This window comes from Candoia aspera, chromosome 1, assembly GCF_035149785.1.
Source record: "Candoia aspera isolate rCanAsp1 chromosome 1, rCanAsp1.hap2, whole genome shotgun sequence".
Lineage (NCBI taxonomy): Eukaryota > Metazoa > Chordata > Lepidosauria > Squamata > Boidae > Candoia > Candoia aspera.
In genome coordinates, this window is record NC_086153.1 from 341,577,902 (window position 1) to 341,597,819 (window position 19,918).

At 48.9% G+C, this 19,918-nt stretch overlaps 1 protein-coding gene across 1 annotated transcript; it reads left to right on the plus strand.

Annotated features, from left to right (window-relative positions):
• Nucleotides 1-15,461: 15,461 nt before the first annotated feature.
• LOC134490965 (retinal homeobox protein Rx1-like) lies at nt 15,462-19,147 on the plus strand. Its single transcript, XM_063294367.1, has 2 exons — nt 15,462-15,704; nt 18,704-19,147. Exons 1-2 carry the CDS (start codon nt 15,462-15,464, stop codon nt 19,145-19,147), a joined length of 687 nt encoding a protein of 228 aa, XP_063150437.1.
• The last annotated feature ends 771 nt before the right edge of the window (nt 19,148-19,918 follow it).

Sequence of the window (19,918 nt, forward strand, 5' to 3'; positions counted from 1 at the left end):
GCTCCTCACCCTGACAAATCCATGGTTAAGATGGCAAGAAAGGTCCTGGCAGGATTCACATCAGCCCTGCAAGGTAGCCCAGACAAGAAGCACCAACCATGGGTACTAACCCTACCTTTATTGTCAGGTTTCAGTAACAGGAACTTGCAAGTCTGAAAGCCTTTCTCCCCTCCTTGATTTTACTCTCCTGAAAACCAAGGAGTGTCCCTTCTGAAACACTTGTCATGCCTCCTCTCCTCCAGTGGGCTGAGACCTTTTGGACGACGGTTGGTTGTCTAGGCTGCAGCTCTTCCTCCTGTCTCCCAGGGTCATTCCCACAGACCACTACATCTCTCTTTTGTGACGCATTGGGGCCATTTGTAACACACACACACAAACAGTCCGAAACCCAAGTGATCTTAAGAAGGAGGCAAGCCCTAAGCCTGACTCAGGGATGATCACATGACTCCCCCCACCCCACCCCACCCCACCCATACCCCCTGCCCAGCTCTTGGCCTTGTCTTGGCCCCTCCCTCATCCCAATCCTTTGCTTGTACACACTCTTACACACACATACACACACACACACAACTGAGTAAGCTGAGACAGTGTCTCTAAGTGTTCTCAGCCTGGGTATCTAATAGGTTTAGCCGAGTTTAAAACTGTCATTTGAGCGAATTAAACCCGGTTGATACCTCCTTTGCACCTCTTTAGCCAATTTGCCTTCAATTAGGATAATTGGGAAACCCACGGAAGGAGGGTAGCATTAATATTTTAAAGTGATGAGGCGATTACTGGGCCCAGCCACACAGGAAATCAATTTTGGCTCCATGCCTAGGAGGCAATTACCATCTTTTGTCGTCTAATCCTCCCACACCCGTCACCTTCCCAGCTTTGCACCACCACCCTCCTGGGTAGAGGAGGGGAGAGGCTGTGGAAAACACTTAAACCCTCACCTTGCCAACCAGGCCAAGGACAACCCCCTTAGCCTGCAAGCCCAGGCTCCCTGTTGCCCTCTGGCTGGTGGCTGTAGTCGTGCCCATCTCAAGGCTGCCAACACATGCCTGGAGCTCCCCTCCAACATCTTGTTCTTCTTCCTGGGTCTCTGGGGTAAAAGGTCTGTGGTTTGTGCCCAGGGCCACCACTGCGGGTTGGCATAGCATGGCATGGCCAGGCACTCCCCAGGGTAGCTTCGGTAAGGGGCCCGTTCTCCCTTTCCCGAACAAGACGGCTGTGTGCGCACGTTGCAAAAGGAAAAGGGGGGAACTGGTTTTATGAACTGGTTGCAACGAAGAGAGAAACGTCGTTTGTGATCCTTACTTTTTAAGTCACTGTAAGAGGAGAGCCGTGTAAGTTTATGGGAGCCGAAAGTCAGAAGCAGTCTGGGGGGAGCATCCTTTCTGACCCATACATTTTTGTGGCTGCCTGAGTCCCAAAAATGTTCTCTTCCATGTTGCAGGGCAGGAGTTTAATGCTCCTTTGGACCGCTACAAACTTGGCAACTGCATTATTCCTTATCCATTCCTCAAGAGCTCGGCTGCTGGGCGCATCACCCCAAATCTGCCAAACTCTTACGAGAGGATTCCCATTAGAATTAACTTCCACGGTCTTGCAACTTAGAAGAGAGAGGTTTGCCCAATCCATCCGAAAAGACTGCAGCCAGCTTTTCACCATTCTCAAAACATCTAGCACAGAAAGAGCGCAGGACGATGTCCCTGGCCGAAAACCACATTTCGCTCTGCCCTGCATCAAAGTCAAGGGGAGCACAGTGGGGGGGAAAATGTCAAAGGGAGGATTAAGAAAGTGCTTTGGATTAAACGCATCTGTTTAAAATAACGTTTTTGTCATTATCCGCACCACTAGGACAGGCCGGTGCATTTTCCTTGCAGCACTTAATGTCTTAAGAAGCCAACATCAAATAGGAAACAGCCTTTGAACTGGGGGGTTTGACAGCAACCTGAATTCCAGTAACGTTTTTAAAATTTAATTTTGTTTTATTTTTTGGAGTGGAGCTTTCACAAAGAAAACTGAGGACAGGGAGAGGCAGGGGGTCAAATGGAACACAGATGGCTCCTGCCCATCTTTATTCCAAGGGCTGTTGGAACTCGGTGCTCACCCCAAGGCTGTTCCAGGCCATCCAAAGCCTTCCAAACACTTGGACTACATCACCCATTATCCCCAGCAATTAACCATGCTGACTGGGGCTGAGGAGCCTTGTAGCCCCACTCACCTGTCTTCCCGTCCTGTTCTTTCTACCACAGGAAGTACCCAGAACTTTGTTTCTTAAGCATGTGCAGAGCACACAGGAATCGCTCCAAGTCACGGGATGCTTCCCTGTGTTGCCAACTGTTTGCATCCCCTGATAGTTGAAGAAACTTTTTCAGGGTCAAAATCTGAACTGCACGTATGTTCTTTGGGAGGTGGGTCTTCCCTCCTCCCACCCACTTCGGAATTGCACATTTTGTTCTTAGTCCAACATTACAACCCATACCCCCCAGCAACATTTTTACCATTAAGCTGGCCAGATTGCTCTCCAAGGTCTCTCGAATCTCTGCCTTCGCCATGGGGTCCTTTGGGGGGCGCAGCTTTGCCATTGTTGCAAGTGGCACTGGCCCCCCCAGTTCCCTCCCCCCAGCTTAGCAATGCAAGAACTTGGGGGTGGGCTGGAAGGTTATCGCTGGGGAAGCAACCCAGATTTTATCTTCAAGATGACCTTGTCCAGCAGAGGAAGGCAAGAGGGAGCATCTGGCCAAGGCCACCCGGCCAGTGTCACGGCCAAGGAAGGATTCAAGGCCAGCTCTCTTCAGGCCTCACCGGAGCTTGTTCCCGGCCCTGCATCCCATTCTCCATTGGCCAAGGAGCCTGAGCTTGATTTTGTTTTCTTCCCAAATCCTAAGAAAGTGGCGGGGTTAAAATCGCTGGAAGAAACATTAACAATCTCAGCTATGCAGATGACACCACTTCAATGGCTGAAAGCGAAGAGGAACTGAGGAGCCTTATGATGAAGGTGAAAGAAGAAAGTGCAAAAGCTGGCTTGCAGCTAAACCTAAAAAAAACAAGATTATGGCAACCAGCTTGATTGATAACTGGCAAATAGAGGGAGAAAATGTAGAAGCAGTGAAAGACTTTGTATTTCTAGGTGCGAAGATTACTGCAGATGCTGACTGCAGTCAGGAAATCAGAAGATGCTTAATTCTTGGGAGAAGAGCAATGACCAATCTCGATAAAATAGCTAAGAGCAGAGACATCACACTGACAACAAAGGCCCGCATAGTTAAAGCAATGGTGTTCCCCGTAGCAACATATGGCTGCGAGAGCTGGACCATAAGGAAGGCTGAGCGAAGGAAGATCGATGCTTTTGAACTGTGGTGTTGGAGGAAAATCCTGAGAGTGCCTTGGACTGCAAGAAGATCAAACCAGTCCATCCTCCAGGAAATCAAGCCAGACTGCTCACTTGAGGGAATGATATTAAAGGCAAAACTGAAATACTTTGGCCACATAATGAGAAGACAGGACACCCTGGAGAAGATGCTGATGCTAGGGAGAGTGGAGGGCAAAAGGAAGAGGGGCCGACCAAGGGCAAGGTGGATGGATGATATTCTAGAGGTGACGGACTCGTCCCTGGGGGAGCTGGGGGTGGTGACGACCGACAGGAAGCTCTGGCGTGGGCTGGTCCATGAAGTCACGAAGAGTCGGAAGTGACTAAACGAATAAACAACAACAAGAAAGTGGTGGGTTTAGTGGGGATGGGGGGGAGCAAATGGCATTTCTCCATCCTGTGGGCCAGTTGGTGAGCAATGGGGGGGGCTCTTGGGGGGGCTGTTTGTGTGCTTTGGCCAAGGTCTCTGACAACAATTGTCATCAAGTTCAGAAAGATTATTTATCTTATGGTTGATTAGAGCTCCTGCATCATCATTCTTGTTTTATATACTAAAGAACAGACATCTTTCTTTTTTTGGAGGGGGGAAGGAAGGAAGGAAGGAAGGAAGGAAGGAAGGAAGGAAGGAAGGAAGGAAGGAAGGAAGGAAGGAAGGAAGAAAGGGGGAGAGGAGGGAGGGAGGAAAAAAGGAAGGAGAGAGAGAGGAAAGAAGGAGGGAAGGGAGAGGAAAGAAGGAGGGAAGGGAGAGGAAAGAAGGAAGGGGAGAGAAGAAAGAAAGAAAGAAAGAAAGAGGAAAGAAAGAAAGAAAGAAAGAAAGAAAGAAAGGGAGAGGGAGAGGGAGAGGGAGAGGGAGAGGGAGAGGGAGAGGGAGGGAGGGAGGGAGGGAGGGAGGAAAAAAGGAAGAAGGAGAGAGAGGAAAGAAGGAAGGGGAGAGAAGGAAGGAAGGGAGGGAGGGGGAGAGGAGGGAGGGAGGAAAAAAGGAAGGATAGAGAGGAAAGAAGGAGGGAAGGGAGAGGAAAGAAGGAAGGGGAGAGAAGAAAGAAAGAAAGAAAGAAAGAAAGAGAGAGAGAGAGGGAGAGGGAGGGAGGGAGGGAGGAAAAAAGGAAGAAGGAAAGAAGGAAGGGGAGAGAAGGAAGGAAGGGAGGGAGGGGGAGAGGAGGGAGGGAGGAAAAAAGGAAGGATAGAGAGGAAAGAAGGAGGGAAGGGAGAGGAAAGAAGGAAGGGGAGAGAAGAAAGAAAGAAAGAAAGAAAGAGAGAGAGAGGGAGAGGGAGGGAGGGAGGAAAAAAGGAAGAAGGATAGAGAGGAAAGAAGGAGGGAAGGGAGAGGAAAGAAGGAAGGGGAGAGAAGAAAAAGAAAGAAAGAAAGAAAGAAAGAAAGAAAGAAAGAAAGAAAGGGAGAGGGAGGGAGGGAGGAAAAAAGGAAGAAGAGAGAGGAAAGAAGGAGGGAAGGGAGAGGAGAGGAGAGACGGAAGGGGAGAGAAGGAAGGAAGGAAGGAAGGAAGGAAGGAAGGAAGGAAGGAAAGTTCTAAACCAACTGGAGCCGGCTCCAGGGACACCCTCTGGAAAGCCGAACTCATCCCCAAATAGTCACGACTGAGTCTCATCCTCCAACTGTACGGAGGAAAAGGAACTGACTTCTGAAAACCAGCCGGTTTGGGGGCGGGGGGACCCTTAGAGTCGTGCCTTTATCTGGGGGAACAAGGGGAGGTGGGTGGACCGCACGCAGAAAGGGGCTGGGCCCCCTCCAAGGGCGGACAGTCCCTCCCACCTCTGTCCCTCCTGCCGTGCCGCGGCTGGGAACGGCTCCGTGGGTTGCCCGTTGGAGCCGCCTCGAGGGCGGGCAGACCGAAGCCCAGCGGGAGAAGAAATCCTGCGGGCGGAGGCGCGTCTTCCCCCACCACCTCGCTCCATCGCCCTCTTTACAGCCCTGCAGGGTAGCTTCGTGACGGAGAACGTGGCCGAACTCAGACCTTGTGGCTCCAAAGCGTCTACAGCTTGCTGGTGCAGCTTCCCCTGCCGACGGTGGGAAAGCGTCGCTCGGGGACCAAATAAAGCCCAATAAACCCGTCTCACTGTACTCTAAAGCATTTTCCAGCCGCACTGCTGACGTCCGACGTTTGGCCCTTTTCTCTTTCCCTGCCTTTCCGGTAGGCAGCTTAAGACCCTAAAGCAATTGCACTGAAACATAATTAATTCTATTAATTTCAAAGGAGCCCCCCACCTCCTTGGAACAGATGGCAAAACCGCCATAAAATGGGACTTCTGGCTCAAAGGGTGCCAGCCACGGATTTTAACAAGCAGGGGGCTGCTTGTGCTGATGACGAGGGCAGTGGGATTCTGCACGCGCACAGGGGCACCCTTTTCTAGTTAGATTTCAGGATCAGAATTTAACAGGCCCAGGGAGAACGTGTTATGGAAAGAGGAGGGTCTGCACGGCCGATCCTGGAAAACAAATGCATGGAAAGTGAGGCTTTTATGTTGCCCACCTTCCGAAAAGCTATAAAAATGGTGCTGGGCAGAAACGCTCTGGAATTCAGGATTTCTACCATAGCTGAGATAGAAAAACTTAAGAAGTGCAACAGTTTTATTTGAATGTATGATGGCTGCATTTACTGGTGTTGCCTTATAGTTACTTTGATTATTGCTTTTATGTATGTTCCCCCCACCCCAGCCCATGAGTTCTTGTGGAGGGTGGCGGTATAAAAATAAGTAAGTAAATAGCATAAATGCATTTAAAATGAGTCTCCTTTTTCAAAAACAAAAAACTTTCAGCACTTCCGTGGTCCAGACTTCCATTCTTATTTTCCACCCCGGATTGTTACAATTGGTTGGAATTCTGGCTTGATACAATTCCAAACATAAGCCAAATAAATAGGATTGATTGATTGGAAAAAATCATATGCTGAGCTTCAAAATCAGTTCTCCGGGGGCACCTTTTCAACTCATAAATTGGGGCCCTCTGAGTAGAGAGAGATCCTGAACAAATCGTCGTACAATTTTGGGAGTGGACTGAATGGAGATTGTAAATCTGGATGTCCCGATTTATCAGGCTTCCCAACAGCCAATTCCCACTTGGCTTAAAACTTAAGGAAAAGACCAGACCCTGTTTGTTGTTGCTGCTGCTACAAAAAGACAAAACGGTGATTTTTCGGATTGCAAAGAATAGTGTCTGGGGGGGGGGGGTGCATTACAGGACAGATCTTTGGTTTGAGCCTGCAATGCCAGCCCAATTTCTTTCGGGAGGGATGTGCGTGCGTGCGTGCGTGCGTGCGTGTGTCTCGGCAGAGGCCTCCTGGGTGGCTTGGCCCAGGGTCTTCGGGGAAGCTACTCTAGATCAGCCCGCCGCCCGCCCTCCCGCCAGCGGCGGTTCCCACCGGGAGAAGTCCGTATTCCTCGCAAAGCATGCCCTGGGTGGGAGCCCCTCTCCCGGCCCTCCAGCTGCACAGCTTTGCCAAGCCAGCCCCCCAGGGAGGGGTCCACACAGAGCCTCCAGACTCTTCTCCCCGCCTCCCCCTCCTGCCCAAAGACAAAGGCCATTGTTTCAGCTTGACCCCCCCCCCGTTTCTAATTCTTCCCTTCTTCTGTAATGAGGGGATTACAAGGGAAGAATCTTTTGTGTAGGAGACAGTTGTGGGGGGGGGGGGGGGAGGAAGGGACCGGCCCAGCCCGGACCTTCTGCTGGCTGAACTGGAGGCTCAATCAGAGCAATTACTTTGCCCGGAGAAGTCACTGTCAATCACTCTTAAAGGGGAAGGCCGCCAATTAATCACCTCGTCTTAATCCTGGGACTCGTTTCCAATCCGCGAGGTCCACTGACATCTGCAAGACTAAATAAAGATTCCCTCCCGGGCGCTTGGAGCGAGGTGACAATTCAGGTGGCCGCCCAGCCTTCGGTGCGCCCGGCCAGAAGACGGGGAAAGACTTGGTTGCAAAGTTAAAGCCACCCAGGGCTTCCGCAGGTAACCAAGGTTTGCGCTCTTATCTCGGCTTTGCTTTGCTCTGCTTTGCTCTGCTGCTCTTCGCCCCTCTGCTTTTGAAAGGAGGACGGGGGTGGGGGTGGGGGAGACCTCCGGGCAGGCCTCCTTTCCCGCAGTTCCCAGGAGATAACGCGGGAAGAGTTGGGTCCTCTTCAGCAGTGACAAGTCAGATGGATCCAAGGGCAAGACGCTAAAGAAGTGAGCAGCTTTATTATGGCCTCCCTTCTACAATTGTCACCTGCTGTCAACAGTTGGTGGTCCTTTCCTGCCCCCCGCCCCTTGGGCCCAGTGCGCACCCACCCTGTGCACCCCACAACGATCTTTCAGTTCCCACCTTGGAGTAGCATTTTAGGTCAGCAGGAGCTGCGAAAATACCCAGCTCAGGGTCAAGCCGTTCTTGGGACACCGAACACCCGAGGAAGGAGCAATTTGGAAGAAATCAGCCCCTTGGGATGGCTTTCCTTCCAATCTTTGTGTAAAATTTAAAGCCCCAAATACAGGGAGAGTGGAATTGATGGTTAAAAAATGTTGAAGGACAAAAGGAGCCAAATGTGGTCAGAAGTGGAAAATGGGGGACAAGAAAATGGGGGGCAACCAGCTGCTACAAGCACATACACCCAGCCCTTGGTTTAAAAGGTGCTTTTTTACTGTTACTACCATTGTGGTTGTTATTAATCGGCGACAGTAACAATTGGGAGTATTTTAACATTTCTCCCCGCTGCCAGCAATTTCATTTGGATTGCAAGGGTCAACAGGCTGCCCCTTGAAAGTGGGTGTTGCAGAAATATGGACATGGGCTTAATTTTCCACAGGTTTGGCTGTTTTTCCCCAGGCTTAAAAATCCCATCCCACAAAAGAGGGCCGTAGGTTGCCGAGTTAGTCTGCCGTGAGAACAGGAAAGGACATTGCAGAAATAGGGTGAGACTTGTTCCCTATTTCATCCCGGAGCTCAGGATGTGGAATCATGGGTTTAAGTTACAAATTCTTCTGGAATATTAGGGAAGAAACTTCCTAGCATTAAGAGCAGTTGGGTCATAGAACCAGAGCTGGGCTCCCTGTTGCTGGACGTGTCCCAGCAAATCCTAGACAGCCATCGCTCTGGGATGTTTTAATCTGCATTCTTGGATTAAGAAATGGGTTGGACTGGATGGATCCTCAATGCTTTCTTTGCTCATGCAAGATGTTTGTGGAACACAGCAAGCAATTGCACATCAATTGCACTTACTGGGAAGCAGTTCTCTGGGCATTTAGACCTTGCTATAAGAAAAAGGGTTTAACAGCTCCCTCCAAAGGAAAACTGGGGACGGGGGGTGGGGGGGGCAGATCGGGGAGACCAGTCTGACCTGAGGGCAGGGCAGGATCAAATGAGAATTAATGGGAGTAAATTCTTAGATGCATTTTTCATCTCAAAGGGTAGTATGTGGCAGTGCTGGAGAAGGGCAAAGCAATCATTAAATCTTCCATTAACTTTATTCTGGAAGAAAGGTACTAAAGTAGAATCCACAGGGTGGTTTTAAATGCACAGAAGAAAAAGTATCTCAGGCGTTCAGAAAAGGCATCTCTCCCCCACCCCTCGCCCCCATTTCCCCTCTCCCCATTGTGTTGCAGGCTGTTTTGGAAACGTGTCTGCATTTCTAAAAGGTGTGATGTGGCTGTGTTAGAACAACATCTCCAAACAGGGTCTGGGGTGGGTCAAAAAAGTTAAGATGACTGCCATGACCACATGATTGGGGCTTGACTGCCATCCTGACTTTTTTGACCCACCTCCAGGGTCCCTGTCTCCAAAGACACTGAGAGGCAAAAACAGTGTTTTTTAGACATTTCCTTCTTCTCTGCCAAATTCACACATTGTTTAGTAACCAGTGTTTCTCACACTTGGCAATTTTAAGACTTGAACTCATAGCTGGCTAAGGCATTCTGGGAGTTGAAGTCCACACATCTTAAAACTGCCAAGGTTGAGAAACATTGCATTAAACCGTTTTGGCTTGAGGTTGAGGTGAGGTCCAAGACCTTGTAGTTTGTAGACCATAATTTCTAGCTTTGGGCATTGTGCATTGTGCGAACCCATTCAAGGAAACCATAATTAATCAAACCACGGCTTTGTGCTGTGTTCTTTCTCCTTTCCTATCTTCCCACCATTCCTTCACACATTCATACCCATTTTCCTCTGTAATAGTCCAGGTGGCCAAAGATAGTCTATAAAGAGACATGCATAAAACAGTCATTCATTCTACGTTGCTAAAAAAAAAAAGCAATGAATTGCATTGAATTGTATTATACAGAAATAAGGAAAGCCATTCTCTGGATGAAAAGAAGGTAAAAACAGCAGCAGAGTGTGAAAGCAGCCATTTGGAAGACAAATATTGCAGCCTCTTGAAATGAGGGGCCAGGCAGGCCTCTCTTGGGAGTGACCAGGGACCATCGCAGGCAAGATACTGCCTCACACCCTGCCCTGTCGGTGCCAATGGTGGAACATGGGCTTTGTTGTAGCACATGATGCTCAGGCAGGATGACCATGAAGGGCAACCAGTATGGATTCCTTGGGGGAATTCCCAACTTTTCTACACTCTCTTCCACATAAAGTCAGGCTCGGGAACTAACTTTGGTTGAGGGAAAACTGAATTCCTAAGCCTATCCAACTGGCACCCAAATCCAATGCAGTCAGCAGGGTGGGTACAGTGCCAGGCCCTCAGGATGTTCTGGCACTCTACCCACTAATATACCCAGGGTGGACCGAGTAGGGTGCCAGGCTCTAAGGAGTTCAGCCCAGCACCTTCCATCCTGTTCCGTGTAGCTAGCTGGAGAGGGCCCTGCATCAGGGGGGCCTTGCAGGTCAAGTGGTCCAGGGAGAGCCCCACCCCACCCCAATCTGGAGGAGGAATCAATAGACACCCCTCTCTCTCCCACCCTCCACCCCCCATCTGCCTTCCTTTTTAAAGCCATTCCCTGACATTTTGGGGGGAATATTCCCCTGCTCCATCAATGCAGATCAGCATCCCAGGCCCCCAGCCAGCTGGCTTTCAACTCAAAATGGGTGGAACGGGGTGGGCAAACCCACGGTGTGGTTGGGGGCTGCGGAGTGAGGGGGGTAGACTGGAGGGAGGTAGACTTGGGGGGAGGTAGACTGTTCGTACCTCACACTCCCTGGGGAAGTGGCTGCATTTTTCTGAAATCAATGTCTTCTGAAATTGGTGTGTTTTCTAAAATTCATGTGTAGAGGAGACAGGGACACAAGGACCCTTAGTAGAACCATTACGACAGTGTTTCTCAACCTCGGCCACTTTAAGATATGTGGACCTCAACTCCCAGAATTCTTGCCAGGCTGGGGAATTCTGGGGGTTGAAGTCCACACATCTTGATGTGGCCGAGGTTGAGAAACACTACATGGCAAGATAAGAATGCAGAAGTCGTTAGCAGAGAAAGTAAGCGATCACCCAGCCCTGGAAAAGAGGGGAGCGTTAGAAAGCCACTCAAGATGGCCCTGTCTTGATTCTGCTTGGTATGGAAGGGACAGCAGGAGACTCCAGCAGGCTTTCAAGACTCGGCTCTTCTATCCTCCGGCAACAAAGCCGGGCTCCAGGAGTCCTTGCACTCTCAATTCCCTGGCCTGGCCTACCTCGAAGGGCTGAGAGTCTTTGGTGTCTCACCCGGTGCAGGGACGCCCTCAGGTGTCCCTCTGCTCCTCAGTGTTTGGACATCAGGATGACCTCGAGGATCCCAGGCCCAGAAATGTGGGGCAGGAGCCCCCAAGGCTGCCCCTCTGGTGCTTGGTGTGCCAACGCTCCCCCTGGCAGAAAGCGCTGCTTAGTTCTTGTGCTCATGGTCCCCTTTTCATGTGGGATTTGCGTTTTTTTCCTCCTCCAGGAGCAGCAAGCTGGAGTGGCAGAAGACAGAGGGGGGCAGGGGGGGCACTGTGTCCGAACGCCAAATGCCTTGGCTCCGTTTCAGAAGCAAGCTTGCCTTTTTCTGAAGAGCCGTTCCTCATTAGGCAGGGCAGCCATTCAGTTTGCCAGCCCCGGATGTGGTCGTCAATGACTTTATAAAGTTGCCCGGGTGTTGCAGGTCACAGGGGGTGGGAAGGCTGTGCGCGTCCACAAAATCAGCATGACGGTGGCAATTGCATGATTGAAACCCCACTCTGGGCACAACTGGTCCCCGTGCGAGCATCCTTTTGGTCCCAAGTGAAGCCCTTACCATTCCCCAGGCGTTTTAACTGCCTTTTAGCCATATTTTAATTCCATTTTAATTCAGAGTGTTTTAGTTTTTGAATGACTGCCTTGCAGCTGCTTAGTTTGTATATGGTGTTTTTATTTTGCATTTTATTATATATGTTCTTATTCAAATTATGTTTTTAGTGTGTGCTTTTTTTATTGTAAACTGCCCAGAGAGCAGCTTCGACTGTCAGGTGTTTTAAAAATTTTAATAAATGCTTTTTAAAAAATATATTTTTTTTAAAAATAGGCAGGGCTTCAACTGCATGCATAGATGCAAACACCATCTTGACTATTTTAGCCCCCCAACAGATGGGCCCTGCAAAGCTGGGTGGGGAAAGAAAACTCATAACCAGCAGTCTTTCAGTCTTTCAAATAAATTCTAAGCAAATGTTTATTTACTCCTTCACTGTAATTTTACACCGCTGGATTCAGAAAAGGGATTTTGCATCCTAAAAGCACATGACATCATAAAACCATTTCAGATGAACCAGGAGTCAGCCTGAGGGATTGAACAAGAAGGGCCTCCATCAAACCGTGCCACGGAGAGATGCTCACATCTGGGTTTCTAGCCAGCCAGCCACGCCCTCAGCCAGGGGACTCCATTTCTTCCCTCTCCCTACAACTTACCCAATAATCAGTCGGTACCTTGCCCCATCTTTACAGGGGGAGGTTACAAATATTTTAGTTGTTTTGCTGAGAATTGCCTAAGACCGGCAATTGAGGACGGGCTTCAGAGGTCTTCGCACATGGGGGGCTTCCCTGCCCCAACCCCTTGCCAAGGATGCAACATTGCTCCGAAACCAGCTGCTGCTTCTGTTGGGGGTGACCAGAAGGGATGTTTTTCATTGCCAGAGCCAATGAATTTCCCTCCTGATCTTTCAGTTCTCAAATATTTCCGCTGAGCTTGTGTGCCTGATGCAATTACCAATATTTTTTTTAAAAAATGCCTATAATTGCACAGTAGGTATATTAATCTGTATACTACTAAAACTCTCAAGTCTGTAACCTTTAACTGGGCAAAACGGTGCATCGTAGGGTAACAAGTTTTGAACCGAGGTACCTCAAATGGGCTAACTTACAGATCGCGTCCAAAATCAGGGTCCCATGACTCCCGGGGAATAGAAATTTGGCAAATTTTATAAAACGTTGGATGACATAAAAACTATTATAAAACATTTGATGACATAATACAAAATGCCATAAAACATTTCCTGAAGTTGGCCTGGACTATACAGTTCAACATGGGCTACTTTCAAGGCAGAGACATCTCTGAATGTCTCCCTGAATTTTTTAAGGACTTTTCCAATGAAGGCAGTACATTAGAAGCTCTGCCACTGTTGAAGGCGTTGAGGAATCGGGTAAGGAAATATCTCTGAAGCAACGATCCAACGGGTCATGGGTTGTCTAGTTGCAAATATTAAGCCCACCGAATAAACGTACTGAGCAAAAAGAAGATTGAAAGGAGCACGTGGGAGCAATCCATCTCAGGAGGTAGATTGGATTTATTCCTAGCAGGGGGGCAAGTTTGGATTTTATTTATTGATTTGGGGACCACAGTCATGCTTTCCCTAAAGAACCTTATTATGGGAGAAGATCGCCGTCTAGCCGATGAGGTGGCGTCTTGGCCGCAAAAGGACCAAACAGGGTTCCACATCAGTAAAGCTGTTACAGCTGCTTCTCCGCAAATTCATTTGTGCCCCTTGTTTTTTTTTCTCTCTCTCAGTGAAGCTTGATCTTTTTGCAAGCTTAAACTTCGGATCTTGAATTTACCTCGAATCAACTGCTGCAAGGGTCCTCCACCTCTCCCTTTTAATCCCATTGGGCAGACACGATAGTTGCTTTTTTCCCTCCAGTGAATAGTGAAATACGGTGGTACTAGTAACAGTAGGGTCAAAGATGAAAATGCAGACTGAAATGCCATACACCAGGCATTGTTACTACCATTGAAAAGAAAACAATGTGGCTCAGAGATATGTCAGTGCCGGAGATATATGCATTGATGAAAACCTGTTTGTATATACCATTTTGTATTTGTAAATAATGGAATACCAGGATTTGCACACTGAAGTTGAAAGGGTTTGGAGGAAAAAGCCTAATATGTAGGATTGCATTGCATCCCCAGATAGGGGATTCCTTCCCACAGTATCTGAAAGAAACGAACAAGTGCCCAAATGTGCCCAACTTGGCACTCGGCAGAGGTGTTTGGGATCCAAATACCTACCATCCCCAGCCCTGACAGTCACTTTATCCCAGTGTTTCTCAAACTTGGCCGCTTTAAGACATGTGGATTTCAACTCCCAGAATTCCTCAGCCAGCGTGCTGGGAGTTGAAATCCACATGTCTTAAAGTGGCCAAGTTTGAGAAACATTAACAGCAGGAGCCGATCAGGAATGCAAATTGTTGGGTGACCACCGGATGGCAGCAAAAGCTATAGCAAAGTCCCTTTACTGCCGCCTAATGGAATGGGGGATTTTGCACCAGGTTTTGGAAGCCTCCCCCGCCCCAGGTGTTGAACAGGGGGGAGAAGGACCCCTAGTTTTTCCAATGCAGGCTTGCAAACTTTGCAGATCCAAGCTTCTCCCCCATTCTCCTTCTGACCTCAACAAAGAACTGATCACATTTCTTCTTGCACAAATTCCTAAGGGATTATGTATTTTCGGTGGCTGTTTTATTTAAAGATTTCAGCTAGATCCCTGCAGATTAAAAATGAAAAAAAGGAGGAGGAGAGTGTTTGCTAATCCAGGTCAGAGGCAACTGTGGGAAGATGTCGGAGTTTCTGCATAAAATGTCTTGACAGAAGAGGGTCCCAAGGGCCACCCCAGAAGCTCTGGGCGCCCCAACACGACAGGGCAGGCCTCTGTCCACCCTTCCCCAGCATTGCCTTCTAGAAAGATTGGACTTCAACACCCAGAATTCCTATTCACCCAGGGAGTTCTGGGTGTTGGAGTCCTGCACATGGGAGCTGTGGGTTGGGAAAGGCAGGTCAAGTTCAAAAGCAGTTTTCCTCCTGGAAGGTGGTCAGAAAAGTCAAGAAGGCGGCCACACAAATGAAAAACAGGTGGAGGTTTGATCATGGCCTTGATCTTGACTCTTTGACTCCTCCGGCAGCCAAAGGCCTTTTGGGAACCCCAAACGGTGGCGTCCTATCCAACAGCCGGCGTTCAAAGGGACACTGCTGCTAAACATGGAGGCTCCATTCAGCTTTTATGAGCATAAAAGCTGGATCAGAGCTAGTCCGGCATCTTCTTGCTTGCAGAACCAACCAGAGGGTGCAAAACTAGGAACTTTCTCAAGAAAACGTTTCTCAAGGAAACGTCTGGCAGCCAACTGAGTTGTCCCCCGCTGCCCTACATTGGCCGCCCATCCCTGGCCCAGCCTACCCATCAGGCATCCAGTCTGGCTCACAATGATTATTGATTATGTGTCTTCAAGTCGGAGTCAACTCTTAGCGACCCCATTAGCTTGATTTTCTCCAGGACACAAATCAAAACAACACAGTCATGATCCTTGGCAAAAGCAGGAAAAGATTATTAGGCGCTGGTTCAACAAGCAGTGGTTAAAACAAAGCACGTCTCAGCAGAATGTGTAAACCCAGCTGGTCAGATGAGGAGTCAGTCTCTCCTAATATGCAATAATAATAATAATAACAATAATATGACTGGGCAGTTCCATATTCCATAAATAAAATAAGGACCAGATCCTGAAGGGGCTCTGACCAGTGCAGAATGAAGGAGGCCTGTTCCTTCTCCTGCCTTTGAAATGACAGTACGGTCCGTCTGCAAAGCCTGCAATGGCATTGGCCTCTTTTGCTGCAGCATCATGAGGCTGGCTGGCTTTCCCACCTCTGACCCAATCCCAGTGTCTCTACCTCCTGCCTGAGTGCTGGCTGCTTTCCTCTTTACAGACTCCAGAATGTTCCTCAGCAAACAGGAGGGGGAGCTGAGCGAGCTGCGGAGGAGCGTGGACGATGCGAGTGGCACGCCGGAGCCCCTGGACGAGGAGCTGTCCAAGAAGAAGCACCGCCGCAACCGGACCACCTTCACTACCTACCAGCTGCACGAGCTGGAGAGGGCCTTCGAGAAGTCCCACTACCCCGACGTCTACAGCCGGGAGGAGCTGGCCATGAAAGTCAACCTGCCAGAGGTCCGGGTTCAGGTGAGCGGGACCCACGAGCTCAGGGGACTGGCTAGGGCAGCAAAGCGAGCCAGCAGTATGCCCAGACGGTGCTACTTGGGTGGAAGATTATATGGGTCTGACCTGAAAACCAAGCCAACTAGCCAACTTCCCTGCATGTAGAAATCTAGAATGTCCGGCAGGACTCATGGTAGTTCTGTGAGCTTCAGATTCTTGTTTTCCTCAATTAGGGAGCATTCAGACATGAGAACTGACCTCATATGTAGGTTACCCCAAGGTGATGCTTGTGCCATGCAGTTAACCAAGTCAGTCACCAGCTTAGGGGCTAGATGTGTTTATTTATTTATTTTTATACGGCTACAGGTAGACCTCACCTAACAAACCATTCATTTAGTGATGGCTCAGACTTACAACACTGCTGGAAAAACCAACTTATGACCAGTCCTCACACTTACAACCATCGCAGTGTCCCTGCTGTCACACAATCACAATTTGGGCGCTTGGCAACCGGTTTGCATTTATGACTGTCGCAGAGTCCCGTGGTCATGTGATTGCCATTTTTTACCTTCCTGGCCAGCTTCTGGCAACAAAATCAGCGGGCAACTGCATGATTTGCTTAACGAGCACATGGTTCACTTAACAACTGCAGTGATTCACTTAATGACCACTGCCAAAAAGGTCGTAAAATCAGGTCAGATTTGCTTAATGACCACTTCGCTTAGCAACCGAAATTCCTGTCTCAATTGTGGTCATTAAGCGAGGACTACCTTTATTCATCTCAACAAAGGGACTCTTGGCAGGTAACAGTAATTAAAAACAACATATCAACGCAACAATGAATGCGTAAGTGGCAACTGAGATAAGAACAAACCACTCCCAGTCCAACCATGATTTGCACCAGGTGCTACGGTTGGTTATTTTTTTGATCTTGATGAGTTGTTGGGTTTTCCTGTGGGAGGCTTAGCTTCTTGGGAGAACCAACCCTGTTTGGTCCAACGCGCTGCCCAAATCCAGAAAATGAGTCAACTTAACTAGGTTAAACCAGCTTGATTATCCAACAGACTCATTTCATAGAAGTTGCTGAACTGCCAACTAACAAGCTGATTTCCCAGAATGCAAGAAGCCACAAAGGCTGACAAAGCTTAATCCTAACCCAGCTCCAGACCATGTAGACGCATCCAACAGCACATCCGTTGGCCTGGATGAGGATGCTGTGTGAACGCAGCGCAGGAGCAATCAGCTCTGGTTTGCAGGACCGTTGGGGCGGACTTCTAGGGCGCTCCAGCCTTGCCTGTGTCACACAATTTGTTATGATGCCCCCTGTCCTGTGCTGTTCCCCAGGGATGAAGCTCAGGGAGGGAGTTTGGGGATCCAAAAGGCTTTTTCCCGTTTTTCATCGCACACGGAACCCAGAGAATGTTATTTACTCTGCTGCGCCCAATCTTGGCTATGAACTGATATTTTATAGATGCTAGGTTTCCCTTGACATTAAGTCCAGTCGTGTCTGACTCTAGGGGGCGGTGCTCATCTCCGTTTATAGATGCTAGCAGGGCAAAATGGTGCTCATCCTGAAGACACAGTGGCTCCTAGCCATGATTCTAAATGGAACCTCCCCGCTGAAGGGCAGTCTACCTTGAATGTAGATTCCAGGCCCTGAGTCGTGGAAGCTGTGCAGTGGTTCAGGGGCTCACCTAGAAGCCAGGAGATAGTGAATTCTAGTCCTCTCTTAGGCATGAAAAGTGGCTGGGGGACTTTGGGCCAGTCCTTCTCTCTGGGCCCAACCAGCTCGCAAGGTGGTTGTTGTGGAGAAAATGGGAGGCAGGAGGATTAGGTATATTCGACGCCTTGAGTTTTATTTGTGTGTTATGTGTGTGTTTGTGGGTAAAAAGCATAACAATAACAATAACAATAATAATAATAATAATAATAATAATAGCACCACAAATTCCTCTACCCCAAAGCCTATTTTCTCCACCTGCAGCAGAAATGTAGGCATTAAGATTGCAGCAGCTGGGGTCCCTGGAATATATTGCCTTGCCCATCTTCCCCTCCAGGGCACCCCCAAAGAAGTGGACTTCATCTCCCACAATTCCCTTGCCAGCAGGGTGTCTGCTGGGAATTCTGGGCATTAAAAACCACGGCCCTGGAAGGCCCCAGGGCACGGAAGACTGGCATAGCAAGGGGTCTGCTGATTCTTCTTCCTCCCTGCCTAGGCTTAACAATAATGATAACAATATTAATAGAAGTCATTGCTTTGAGATCGGCGGCTATATAAAATGTTTAAATTAAAAATTAACATTGCTGAAAAAGTAAGCCCAGAACAGAAATAAAGGGAGAACGATTCATTAAAATATACTGTTACTGAATAGCCAGCCAAACCTAGGCAGCTTTGATTCTAAAAGGATAGTGGGATACCACACAGGTATTTGCAATAAAGAGTAGATCAACTGGACCCCATAAAACTTACTAACAATATATAGCTCATTAAATCAGCCCAATTTAAGCCATAGGTACCATGGAAACAGAGAAGCTCATCAGCCAGGCCAGGCCAGGCCAGAACAGAGGCGGATCCCTATTTCTTGGCATAAAACTAATAAATTTAAGGACAGTTTTAAAAATTGGAAAGTCTTCCAAAGAGTAAGGGGAAGCTGATGCCAAAGCTGCGCGACCAGATTCTGAAAGGTTCTCAGCCTTGAATTTGCTGTCAGAGTAGTGGGACCTGACAAAAGCTGGCTGGGGAATTCTGGGAGTTGAAGTCCAAGCATCTTAAAGTTGCTGATGCTGAGAAACACTTACTGCCTTAGGGACAAGCTCAGAAGATGAACTTGGCAAGAGGCCTAAAAGGCTACCTTCTAGGCACGTTTCTCTCTGTTTCAGAATTGGCCCAGGGGGTCTGAATGCAGCAAGCAGAACCAGCTTTCCGCAAACGGATGCAAGCCTTCTGCTTGGCGAGGGTTACAGTGGGCAGCTTGCCTGGAGGAGCTGCATTTCTCATTCACCGGGGGCCGGTATTTCCACAGGTTTGGTTCCAGAACAGAAGAGCCAAATGGCGTCGGCAGGAGAAGATGGAAGCCAGCTCCATGAAGCTTCCTGACCCTCCCATGCTGTCCTTCAGCAGGCCCCCAATGGCAGCCAACATGGGGCCGATCGGCAATTCCCTCCCCTTAGACCCGTGGCTGACGTCCCCCATCTCCAGCGCCACCACGGTGCACAGCATCTCAGGATTCATGGGCCCCAGCCCAGCCCTCCAGCCAGCCTACACAGGGCATTCCTTTCTCAATAGCCCTCCAGCCCTGCCCCAGAGCATGCAACCAATGGCACCCATGGCGTACCAGTGCGCCACAACTTTTGTGGACAAATACCCCTTGGAGGACATTGACCAGCGGAACTCCAGCATCGCTTCGCTGCGCATGAAAGCAAAGGAACACATTCAGACCATAGACAAAACTTGGCAGCCAATTTGATGGTGGGCCAGGCAGCCCTGCCGTAGCAAACACCAACCAAGGTGGGGTGGGACTAGGAGGGCCTCTGACAATCATCAGGGAAGACGTCGCTTAGTTTCTTGTGCAATTGCACTGATGAGTAACCACAGAAAGCAAGTGCTTTCGGATTTCATTTAATAGACATCAACTATAAAGTGAATTTATGTCAGGGAATATGCTGAGTCAACATCTCTAAACAGGGTACCTTCTTTCACACCAGAATGGTGTTAGCAGTGGGATTAGCAGGAAAGAATTCCGCATGGTGCATTTGTCCCTGCAGGGCTGCTTAAGTTATTATTGTAGGCACTTGTGAAATTTGGCAGGGAAGTTCTACAGCCCTTGAAAATCTCTTCCATCCCAAAGTCAAACCTGGAGTGGACCAGGAAGCTTTTTCTACCCAAAGGCAGCCGGGGGTGGGGGTGGTGTCCAAACCAGCTTGCCATTCAGAACAAGTGCCCAAGGCCCTCCTTAGGGAGAGACCAGCTTTCTGCTCTGCCTGCTGTTATATTTTGCCCATTTTGCTTTTGCGCAACATCTGGAATATTTTGACCGTAATTCAGCATTTACAGTAGGATGGGACTTCCAGGCTGGCAGAATTAAAAACCAGCAAGCACCAAGGAGAATGTGCTCTCCTCGGGGTCATTGTCATTGTTGTTACTGTTGTTAGATGACACCCCTGGTAAGAACAGCAACAAGGCAAAAAACATGGTTATTTATCCCCCCCTTTTTGAAAAAAAATGCATGTGTTTTAAA